Source organism: Gadus morhua, chromosome 6 (assembly GCF_902167405.1).
Source record: "Gadus morhua chromosome 6, gadMor3.0, whole genome shotgun sequence".
Classification (NCBI taxonomy): Eukaryota; Metazoa; Chordata; class Actinopteri; order Gadiformes; family Gadidae; genus Gadus; species Gadus morhua.
Window position 1 is genome coordinate 3,720,173 of NC_044053.1, and position 10,128 is coordinate 3,730,300.

Below are 10,128 nucleotides of genomic sequence, written 5' to 3' on the forward strand. Positions count from 1 at the left end.
TAAAATAGGATTAGATTTGTTACTTTGAAAAAAAGAACTAGGCCTTAATTAGATTGTAACGAAGGCTGGTTGAGAGTAGTTAATAAAGACATATCGCCGCTTGACCTCCACTACGCAGCATTTGCGCACATCGCCCCCATGTGGTCAGATAGTGTCCTGCATTTCAGTGCGGGGCTTTCTCAGCCTTCCAAGTACAATCAGCAACCAAAAGTGGCTAAAACATAAAGTATCCTAAACAAAACCTGCGATGTCCAATGGCGTTATATGGAGCTGTGGGTAATTAAAATAAAATAAAATGGATTCCCTAAAATTCAACTTATTTCAAGGAATTATTGAACATTTTCGCTTGTTGTCTGCTAAGGTTAACATACACACGTTGCATGCAGCTACATTTGATTGTAGTACCATTCATATAGTTGGCTAGTCAATAACCGAAATGATTACAGAAATATTAACTCACATAAACGCCTGACATTAGGCTACATTACCTCAAATAAATACGACCTATAGCGCCCCCAGGTGGCATCAGTGTGGTACTGGTGTGTTTTCCCCTGTTCAGTTGGGTTGGAGCTGATTGACCAGTTTTTCGGCTGGGGTCAACTTTTGTGTCCAGCAGGACCAGAGTGAGAGTGAAAAGAAAAGAAGAGTCTTCCCTAATAATATCAAGTCAGACTCTCACCATTAACACAGATTCCAACTCAGAATTTAACTGATGATTCAAGATGGTGAATCTCGATATTCCCCCTCTGAATCTGATGAAGTTAAATTGAAGACTTTTCTTCGATTCGTCGTTCATTCAAACCTGTATGAACGACGAATCCAAGAAAAAGCTCAAAATGGATGTCAACATTTTGAAAACATGGATGGATGACAAAAAAAAAAAATCTAGGACAACCAAATAGTTTTTATTTCAGTCAACTGTAATTGGCTTCCTTTTATTTCTTAATGGCAAATCAACTGCATTCATACAGCGCTTTTCTAACCAGTGGCCACACAAAGCGCCTTACAATATTGCAGTCCAGGTGAGGTTTCTCGCTCAGGGACACCTCGACACACAGCTAGGCGGAGCCGGGAATCGAACTGGCAACCTTCCGGTTACCAGCCGACCCGCTCTACCTCCCGAGTCACATGCCGCCCGTTTGTGGGTTCATACAGACACAGGTAACTAAACAGAAACGCCTGTTAATGCAGTCACAGAACATACAGAGTCGATACATCGGAAGCCCAGAGTGGTGCTAGCCAGGGTGGTCTCTACGGGTTGTGAGTCCAGGACCTCGACAGCTTCTCCTCCACTCGCTCCATGAAGGCGCTGTACACAGATCGGCTCCGTCGGTGTCTCTGGAAGGTGCAGTCCCACGTTAATACTTAGCTTCTTACTTAGGAGGTGCATGGTTGGGTTGTGGGCGAAATGTACTTTAATTTGACTGTTCAGAGTGAGATGACTTGACAGTTTTATTACTATGGTAAATTAATAATATCACTTTTATTATATTATTGGTTTGGATAGTGTTGTAAAGGGGGGTGTGTGTGTGGCAATAATATACATATATGCAAAACAAAAATCAGACAACACACAACATAGTTAAAAATAAAGAGTTTGTTATAAACGAAATAAACTAACCAACCACGGCAAAGCTGATATGATGAACGGAGACAAACGTCTGCGTACCGTAAAGGAGGCTGATCTGGGCGGCCATTGTGTCCTGGGCAGTAGAAGACGCAGGTCCCATGTTGGTTCAACTGCCCTGTAGGTGTTCATCTTCAGCACGGTCTTCATCTGGTCTCCAGAGGTGCGGTCGGACTCGGACCCGGTAGTCCTCACTGGAGGAAAATAAACAACGTATTAGTGACCTGAAGAAACAGAGATTCAAGCAGAAAAAGTCACCCAGAACCCAGACTCCTTGGTTCTACCTGGTGGCCTCCCTAGGCCCGGCCTTCTCCTCTCAATAACACTTCATGTTTCAAATAAGTAAAGACAAAATCTAGAAAGCCGTCACCAGCTGAATACTACAACAGAATTTCATAAGACACATGAACACAGTGGTCTGATGTGTGATATATACAACTATAGTCTACTGATGTGAGGTACTTCCTACAGATGTCGCGGTGGTTCAGTTTAAACTCCAGGTCGCCGGGGTCCTTCTTGGTCACAGCGGCCATGTTTGGAAGGTCGTCGTCCTGCTGTAGTGACACCAGAGAGCAGCAGTGAGCTTGTTCTCACGCTTGTCTTTGGCACCACATATTGTATAACAATATATATTACATTTCTCAAGCTTGATTGGCGTAGAGATTAATAAAACATAATTCCATACTGTTCAAAATTCATTTATTTTCTATTTGATAGATAAAGATTAAAAAACTTGCATCCTGTCTGTGGTCATTTGCTGCATGTCCTCCCCTCCCATACCTTCCTCTCTATAATAAAGCATCAAAATTGCGAAAATAAATCTTTAGAAAAACACAGATTCTCCGTACCGGTCGGAAGTCGTGCGGTCGGGGGTTCCTGTAAGGACCTGAAGGCGGGAACTTCCCCAGTTTGACAAACATCAGCTCCTCTTCAAGAGGATCCGGCGGTTTGTAGGACGTGATGAACCTCCTGTTCTCCCTCCGGCCGTGGGTCTCACCCCCTAACGCCTCCGCTACAACGCGCTTCACGTGCAAAACCGTGGAGACATCTCGTCCACGGGTACGGCCTGAGTCGAGGGAGGACCGGGCTTGAGAACGTCGGGACAATCTTCTGTCCCTCCCGGGATCTGAGAGGGACGTGTAGAGTTTGGGAGAGAAGTCTGGCGGCTGGATGCTCCACACGTCCCCCGTTGAGCGCGCAGACTCGCTCTCAGACGGAGATATTCTGCACCGGCTCCGCCTGGCGGCCAAGTTCTGTCTGGCGGAGAACAGCCGCTTACGGTCAAAAGGGTCGGGAGAGTTCGGGTACATGATGGTTAGAGGAATCTTCCGAGAAGCATGCAGTTCTCTCTGTAGGCTTTTCTCCCCAACGAAGAATAACTCCTTATTGACCGACATAAGATTCCTTTATGCACATAATATATTATCAATAATCCAAATACAATGAAAAATGCAAGGAAGCACAAGTATTTTATATTCCTGACTCTATATGGTGGCATTTTTTATCTCGCCATCTCCATCTCTGACCGAAACACTTTGACGTTGCTTAGTAACGGGGGTAAGTTGACATCTCATGAACAATATACAGACAAAAGCTGAGCTCGGTAGTTGCGAACACAAAAACATTCGCTATAGCAACCCAGGAACAACATGAGCCCTCCTTGTGCCAACAATACAGTATTTTACACTGCAATCTGGGATTAATAAAGTAAATGATATATAATATGGAATGCTTAATACACAATCATTATTCTTGCCTTGAAAGTCACAATCGTTTATCAATTTATTTAGTGATTATATTAATCCATGTACTTATAAATCACTTGGAATCCTTTTTAGTTAAGGTTGCTTGTAACCTGAACCAGGTTGAGTTCGGATGAACCGGTCAGTGACGCAGCTGAGTCAACGTCCACTAGGGGGAGCTGTCTCACACTAAACCAATTGTTTGACATGTGGTTGGTTTGGAGTATCTGGGTTATTCGTTATTGACGAACGCATTGCTTGGACTCCAAGCTGGGTTGTATTCGTTGGTACACTGTGACAATATACGGCGTTCCTTTTGATCAAATAATAAAAACGGGATATCAACTACTACTACTCTTTGTAAACGCTATAAAGCAGACAATATGTGGAATAGGGAAGGGGATTAGGGCCACGTGTGGTCCTAATCCCATGATTTATTTTCTGAGTTCTAATTTTAAAGTCAGAAAACTGCCTTAATTCTCAGAATACAGACTTTAAACTCGGAACTCCAAAAAAATTCACGTCCTAATCCTCTTCCATAAAAACCAGAGAGCTCTGGTAAAACCGAAACACACAAATAATACATTTTACACAGTAACTGACCTTCACAGTCCATGCTCTTCTAGGATATTTTGGGACCAGAATATTGGATATCTCGCCGCCAACGAAACGTTTGGGTTTCTCTTAACCTGATTCCAAAATCCAATTTTGCTGAGAACGCCGGCGGGTACGGCAGTGGACCAACTTCCGGGGAACTAATCTATGCACGAAGTGACGCATTACCGAAATGTATGCTTTCCCCTCCGTAGTGAAACAAACTGTAGATATAGCATTTTTTTTTTTTTTAACTCCCTTTTAAGCAACGAAACCTGTGAGAATGCAGTTGAGTTAAGCATTTAGAGAGCATTTAGGAGCGTTTTTAATGTGAAACTTGACTCACTTTACATCCACTTTATTAATCATGACTATGAGGAATATGGAATATGAGTCAAACAGTTCAATAGTAAGTGGTTATAGGATAAATAAAGAAATAGGTCATTTATAAAAACATATTATTGATTCGTTTTTAAACACCAATTAAGATCTCAGCACCCCAGTCCATGTGTGACAGCCGTCACACTGTCAGGGTTCAGAGGTTGAACCAAAGGGGGCACCCCTCTAGTCCACCCTGTCCCTCCAAACCTCCAGAAACCCCCACAGCTCTGCGTGGGCCAGCAGCAGTGGGACACAGTGCAGCGGGTTGATCCTGTTTTCACCCGGTAGGTGGGTGCATGGCCTGGCTGGGCAGGGGTCCGGGATCACAACATGAAACCTGATCCCAGGCCCTCTGGATCGGTTCTCCTGGGGGGGGCCCTCATAAAGGAGACGTCTTTCTCCCTGGCGCTTCAGTATTGTGAGCGTCTGACATTTACGGCCAGCCCAGCAGCGGGCGCCTCAGAGGACTTCAATGAGGGGGTCGACTGTTACCAGGGGGCCCGCTGACCCCCCCCCCCCCCGTCAGCGGGCAGATAGACCCTCCTCGCTCACTGTAGCCTAGCCGCTATCTGTAGCCGCACAAGGGATGCTAATCAATGGGATATAATCGTTTTTCTGTGGATTGAAAGTAAATCTGGGAGCCGGTGTCCAGGCGTATTGGGTTTGATTTGTTTTGATCTGTGGACCACAGATCTCGCAGGTGATTGGACGGTGGGGCGATGGTGGTTAATACAGTTTAAAATATAATCTGTACTCTCTGCTCCATTCGGAATCATGAGAGAAGAACATTTTGATAATAATAAAATAAAATCCTATGCACCAAAATGACAATGAGCCGGAATCAATTGGGGTCATGTTTGAGGTTTCAGTAAGGCTTGTGTTAGACTAGAGTATAGTATAGGTGACAGTAGGATGGAGGACCAGTAACCAACTAGCTGACTTCCGCAGGTCCTGTAGTGAACCGTGCAAGCAGAAGACCTCATCCACATGAACACAGTGGTAGTAAAGTTTAGTGAGGCTTTGTGAAGCAACATGATCAACAATGCTACAGTAGAATGAAGACAAGGGTCTCTGCTATCCTGAAGACCATACAAAGGCTCGGAAGGTTGTTTGCGAGTGTGGCTGAGGACCTTTCGGTGTGATGGGTTTTCCAGGCCGGGCCGGACGAGGGCCGTGGAGATTTACGAGGGGAACGGCTCTCCCGCTTGTCTTCCTCTCCTGGCTGTCAGACTGACAACACGCGTCCGACGGCGACAGACGGCTCGATCTCAACATAGCCCACATAACCCCTGTGGATAAGACCCTTCAAGAAGACACAATAGGCCTACATGGGTTGATGTTACGATTCACCTTTTCTTCTGTCTTGTAAATGACCAGCAGCATCACATTTCAATAAACTAGTGGAATAATCATTATGATTTATGACTGAGGGATGTAGAGCTTTATAGAATATGGTTCTGTAAACACTTATCCTTTATTATGCACAATGAAAAACAGGGATTGTAAACACTTTGAATTATGTTGGCCTTCATCTGTTTGTTGGCAGAAAGAGCGAGAGGCGGTTGATGTACATAGCGGCTGGCTAAGCATTTAAGCAGTTTAGCTTACCGTGACAACGATCACAGATATAGAACTTTAGCAGGCCTATTCTAACTCATCAGTTGAATTATTATTCTGGCTCTGTCATTCATAATCTACAAAAGAAAATGTATCTGTTTTGAGGAGTCCAAAATAAAAAACGATCTTATTACTGACCAGTATGTTGTCACTGAGGTCAACTGAATACATAGAATGTAATGGCAGAATACAAATGCAATTTTAAAAGCTTTTAAAAGTGATTAAAAAATCAATTCGCACAAGTCAAATGTCCATGTTAGTCATGGCACACACACACACACACACCAGCACACGCACACACACTCACACACACACACATCCCCAAAAAACACACACACACACGCACGCACGCACGCACGCACACACACACACACACACACACACACACACACACACACACACACACACACACACACACACACACACACACACACACACACACACACTCACACACACACACACACGCACACACACACATATTTTCCAGCACTATATCCAAACCAAAACACTGCAATGTCTCCCATATAGCCTATGACACCTTCTCCGTGCACGACTGCCTGTTACTCTTAAGTCTAGAGTAATAGGCAGTCGTGCACGGAGAAGGTAGTAGGTACCCCAGCCGGTGGTATGTCGGGGGATGCCGTGTGGCTGGATGCCCCTCCTAACAGCGTGATGTTGCTTCCGAGGCACACCGACCTCATCTGCGGTAGTGCGTTGCTCGTCGACCCTCCGGTAATAGCTTTGTTCCCAGAAGCGGGGAGCATTATTTAAGATCAAGATTTACAATATCTGAAAAAAGGGAAACTACAGACTCACCTCTGCAAGGAAAAGCGTGGTTTTTTTTTATACCCCGCGGACTTGGATTGCTGCAGGACGATGGGACTTTTACTTTTCAAAGTGTTCCCTTATGTTTTATTATTGTTCTCTAAAGAAATGCAATTTCAAACAGGTGAGTTTAAAACTTTCGATGTGAAATAACCGTAGCCTACTTTGAGGCCACTGCATGCGTAATGCTTCATTAACCCTGTGACACACTCTGCCCGGGAGAGGATCCAAAACGCACCCGGTATTTATATGCTTTCTTCTCGCTTATAACAAACCCAGAGGTAGGCTACAGCTCTCGGATTCCTTCGGGCTATTCTAGTCCATTTGTCCAGCTGCTAGACATGCCGTGTTGCATTTAAACGTGGAGCTCTCCTCGTCCATCACGGCGCTGTCGTCCAAGGGCGCATACCACGGCCAGTCTCACGGCCACTGCTCCCTTCTTACCCTCCTTCTCCTCCTCCTGCTCCTTATCGGCGGAGCCCTTGGCCTCTTGGCTCCAGGGGCCACGAAGGTGAGCCGACAAATCGGCTCCCCAGTGACGCCCACCACCGCCGGTGTTGAGGTCGGTCTCTTGTGAGAGACCGATCCGACCAATAGGAAGGAGGGAAGCGAGGGACCAGGGTCTATTGTTGTTGTTGAGACGGATGGGTGTGTGGACAGCCCCTGGAGAGATGCTGTCATCGCCTGCTGGGTCTTGTTCACCCCCCCCCCCCCCCACACACACACACACACACACACACACGAAACACCATGTCTTAATCAGACAGCAGATCACCTTTCACTGCAATTGGACTCTGCCCAGACAATTAAACTGTCTCCTTCTCCTAGAATTTCTCCTTCTTTATATTATACAATCTTGAATCTTCTATACTCCCTTTCCCTTGGGCTATAGGTTTCCCTTGCCATCTGCAGTAGCACCACACACTCCTGCCTGGGTATCTTTATTGTAGCTGCTAAGTGAAATAGTGATGTGGTTTCTATCAGTCATAAAAAAACGATCCTTTGTATGTTTTCAAGGAATTGGCATACGTGTTTCATTTTCAATATATTTCAATATCCTCTTGCAAACAAACATTCAAAGTGGATTCCATCCTAATGCATATCACACCTTCCAAGGCACAAGTAGAAGGATTCCTTCCGTTGGAGAGGGTTTTAGTGGTTCAGTCCACAGCCAAGAGGACGACAGCTCCCGCTGACCTTCAGAATTACAGCTTCTCAATGAATGCCAAGAGCTGCTTTCTCTGCTACCGTCGCTTTTGGGAAGCTGATCTTCAGATGGAGCAGAGATATCTGCGCTCACTTCCTGCCGGCCGCCACGGCCAGCTCTGTTTCCTCCTGGCCTGCCAGGGGTGTCAGCTTATTATGCTTGGCTGCAGAACCTTCTTTACTTTTCACTGAAGCAAGGAGCTTGCAGGAAGAGCTTCTCGTGGTGTCTGAGAGCTTCTCAGGGTGAGGTGGGGACTGTTGTTAGGCTGGTCAGGTGCCAACCGGCCGCTTGCTTGGCCCCTCCGGCCTTGCGGCTTGCGTCATTCTCCAGAAACGTCTCCTGAACCTTTTCCTGGACCTTCTCCAGAACATTATCTAGAACCTTCTCCAGAACCCTCATCCAAGCAACCTCACACTTGAGTGTGAAGGTGGTCAGATTGATCCCTTATTAGCGATCGATCATTCTTTATGAGTCCGTGCATTCCTTCACCCATTAGTTCATCGGGGTCATTAGTTCATGTGTTCATCAGGTCTGTTGGCTCCCGTATCCCTGATTCATTCGTCCACGTGTTGGTATCGACCCAGAGGTTCTTGTGTTCATGTACACCCCCCCCCGTCCCCCCGTCCCCTGTCCCGTCTCCAGCTCTCCCCCCAGAGTGCTCCCCGGGGGGCCACGCCCTGCTCCGGAACCCGTACCGCAGCGTGGCCTTCCGCTCCGGGGGGCCGCAGCAGCCCCCCCTGCAGGAGTTGGTGTGCGACCACGCCCTGGAGCCCGGCTGGTACCAGCTCCTCATCTTCGACAAGCCGGCCAGCATGCCCACCCGGTGTGTGGAGGTAGGACCGCCGCGCCCCTCCAGCGCCGGGGGGGGGGGGGGGGGGGGGGGGGTTGATTAGGGGGGCGTGATGGAGGCTGGTGTTGGGCCAAAGCTTTATTGAAATGTACATTAATGCAATTAATGAATACAGCATAATTAATGCAGCTGATCATGTTGTTGTCTTTTGATGTGTTGTTGGTTTTTGTTTGGGGGTAAGCAAGGGGCTGAATGCTTCATGCAAGAAAAATCTATACATAACGATAGTACTGTTTTCTACTTTTTACTTTTTTCTACTTTTGTCGAATGACACTCTTTAATTTTCCTGTCTCCCTCTATCACCCTTCTCTCTCTTCCTTCCCTTTCCCTCCCTCTCCACCCTCCCTTCCTCTCCCCCCTCTCCCTCCCTCCCCTTCTCCCCCTTCCCTCCCTCCCCCCCCCCCCCCTCCCTCCCGCCCGCTCGCCCCTTCCCTCCCCTTCCCTCCCCCCCCTCCCTCCTCCCATCCCTCTCCCTCCCCCCCTTCCCCCCCTTCCTCCCCCCCTCTCCCCATCTCTCCCCCCTCCCCCTCCAGGTGTACCACTGTGGTACCCAGGCCCCCGTGTGGCTGTCCCTGGGACCGGGCGAGGCCCTCCCGGGCCCCCTGGGGCTGGCCCAGCTGACGGCCTGCGCCACCTGGCCCCCCGGGCCCAGCGGGGGGGCCCCCAGTCCCGGGGGGGCCCCCGACTGCTGCCTGTACCGCCTGCCCGTCGCCGTGCGCAACTGCGGCTCGTTCTACGTCTACCTGCTGCAGCCCACTCAGGGCTGCATGGGCTACTGCGCCCAGGGTGGGTGGGGGCGCACAGACCATAATACATCCTGTCACTCAATCCTGAAAATCATTATCACCATTAGTTTGGTCAATATTGAGATCACGATTACGGTAGTCAAGCAATTTTTTTTGGAGTTTGAAAACATGTGTTTATTCAGCGTGTCTCTCCCAAAAAACACTCTGTAGCTGACAACTTATACACAGAATGGGCTAAAATACTGTAGAGCAGTGGTTCTCAAACTATGGTACGCGTACCACCAGTTGACGCGTACCATAGTAGCCACCAGTACCACCAGTGGTACGCGTACCAAGCTGCTATCAAGTGGTGCGCAGAGGAATTAGAAAAAAAGCAACCCGATAGATTATGAACATTACTATCAAAATACTAGTATGAATGGAAATACATTCACCATGAGGTCATGCTCTCACTTACTGTGTCTCTGTTCTAGTGCTACAACTTTGTAGAGCTGACAACAGCTAACAATAAATAATATTATTTTAAAGAATAAATGTGC

General features: G+C 47.4%; 2 protein-coding genes across 3 annotated transcripts in view; one reads left to right on the forward strand and one right to left on the reverse strand.

The window, feature by feature from the left end:
* Positions 1-886: 886 nt before the first annotated feature.
* c6h7orf78 (chromosome 6 C7orf78 homolog) lies at positions 887-4,115 on the reverse strand. Of its 2 annotated transcripts, XM_030358851.1 has the most exons (5): positions 3,973-4,115; positions 2,476-2,880; positions 2,097-2,181; positions 1,670-1,821; positions 887-1,338 (listed from the first exon to the last, which is right to left on the reverse strand). In XM_030358851.1, the coding sequence occupies exons 2-5, from the start codon at positions 2,545-2,547 to the stop codon at positions 1,252-1,254; spliced, it is 396 nt and encodes a 131-aa protein (XP_030214711.1). In that variant the 5' UTR covers positions 2,548-2,880; positions 3,973-4,115; the 3' UTR covers positions 887-1,251. The 2 variants fall into 2 exon arrangements, with proteins under 2 accessions (XP_030214711.1, XP_030214710.1); XM_030358850.1 differs by lacking the exon at positions 3,973-4,115 and having other exon boundaries at positions 2,476-3,261.
* A 2,388-nt stretch (positions 4,116-6,503) lies between these two features.
* The window catches only part of vwde (von Willebrand factor D and EGF domains), a 39,879-nt gene continuing 36,254 nt past the window's right edge, over positions 6,504-10,128 (forward strand). Inside the window, exons 1-3 of the mRNA XM_030359194.1 lie at positions 6,504-6,910; positions 8,636-8,826; positions 9,377-9,629. Of these exons, the coding sequence (XP_030215054.1) occupies positions 6,838-6,910; positions 8,636-8,826; positions 9,377-9,629 (517 nt within the window). The 5' untranslated portion in view covers positions 6,504-6,837. The remainder of the gene's footprint in view (positions 6,911-8,635; positions 8,827-9,376; positions 9,630-10,128) is intronic.

What these genes read in the sequence shown, in the direction of transcription:
- c6h7orf78 (XM_030358850.1), bottom strand. Translation starts at nt 3,024, where the DNA reads ATGTCGGTCAATAAGGAGTTATTCTTCGTTGGGGAGAAAAGCCTACAG. An exon ending in ACTGAACCACCGCGACATCT is followed by an intron (nt 1,822 to 2,096) that starts GTAGGAAGTACC and finishes ATTTTCCTCCAG; the next exon opens with TGAGGACTACCGGGTCCGAG. An exon ending in CCAGATCAGCCTCCTTTACG is followed by an intron (nt 1,339 to 1,669) that starts GTACGCAGACGT and finishes TGCACCTTCCAG; the next exon opens with AGACACCGACGGAGCCGATC.